General features: G+C 27.7%; 1 protein-coding gene across 1 annotated transcript in view; it reads left to right on the forward strand.

Moving 5' to 3' along the window:
• The first annotated feature begins 7 nt into the window (after positions 1-7).
• LOC115241716 (fatty acid synthase-like) overlaps positions 8-1,120 on the forward strand; it is a 17,941-nt gene continuing 16,828 nt past the window's right edge. The window contains 3 exon segments of the mRNA XM_029817623.1: positions 8-210; positions 373-546; positions 549-637. Coding sequence (XP_029673483.1) covers positions 51-210; positions 373-546; positions 549-637 — 423 coding nt within the window. The 5' untranslated portion in view covers positions 8-50.

Here is a 1,120-nt window from a genome sequence, read left to right on the forward strand (position 1 = left end):
TATTCCCATGTTATATAGCAGTTATATTCTGTGTTTGCTGGGTTGATATCATGACGGAAAAGACATACATTAATATTAATTCTGGCGATGAAATCGTTATTTCCGGTATCGCTGGAAGATTTTCAGATTCAAATAATATGAATCAGTTAGGAGAAAATCTATTCAACAAGGTTGATCTTGTTAGAGCAGATCATCGTCGATGGGACATAGGTGATTATAATTTATATATATTGATTTTATCCTTTTATTTATGATTTCCCTTCTTTGATAATTATACATTAGAAAAATATATGTTTTTAATCAAAATGTTTTACATAAAAAATATACTAAGAACACAATACAAGTATTACAATTATTACGAAATTTCGTTAGAGCATCCGGATTTACCAGAACGCATGGGGATAGTTAACGATGTGGAAAAATTCGATGCTGATTTCTTCAACATATCTATCGAGCAAGTCCACGCGCTCGATCCTATGGCAAGATTATTATTGGAACATGCTTATGAAGCAATTGTCGACGCGGGGATCAATCCAATGCAATTGCGAAAAAAAACACTGCCGTTATCGTAGGGATGACTGTTCTCGAGTCACAGGAGAAATTTATGTATGAGAATCTTCAGGTAGAAAAAATTATTTATTGATAAAAATCCCACACATGACACATCTAATGGACGTCCATATAACTTCCATAGCTCCATTCGACATCTATCTCCACAATGGATGTCGGATGGATTTCTAATAGAACTCCATATAGTTTCCATAAAAAATGTCGTCTGTAAATTCATCATAGATGTCTAATGGACATCTACATTGTGTGATATATAGATATTTATATTTTCTAACATAACATTTAATTTTTATTTAAATAATAATAATTATTTACAATTCTCAAATGTTTAAAAGTATGCATGAAACCATAATAAATATATTCTATTATTACTTTATTTACAATTCAAATTTTCTATGCAAATAATTTTTAAATTTATAAATTAATAAAAAATACTAATAAAACTAGATAAAATAACGAATTTTTCTAACGTTATAATTATATAATTGTAAAATGGAATATTAAATATTAAATATATAATCTTTATTATTAAACAAAAACATTTTAATTT

This window comes from Formica exsecta, unplaced genomic scaffold (assembly GCF_003651465.1).
Source record: "Formica exsecta isolate Colony F162 unplaced genomic scaffold, ASM365146v1 scaffold508, whole genome shotgun sequence".
NCBI lineage: Eukaryota > Metazoa > Arthropoda > Insecta > Hymenoptera > Formicidae > Formica > Formica exsecta.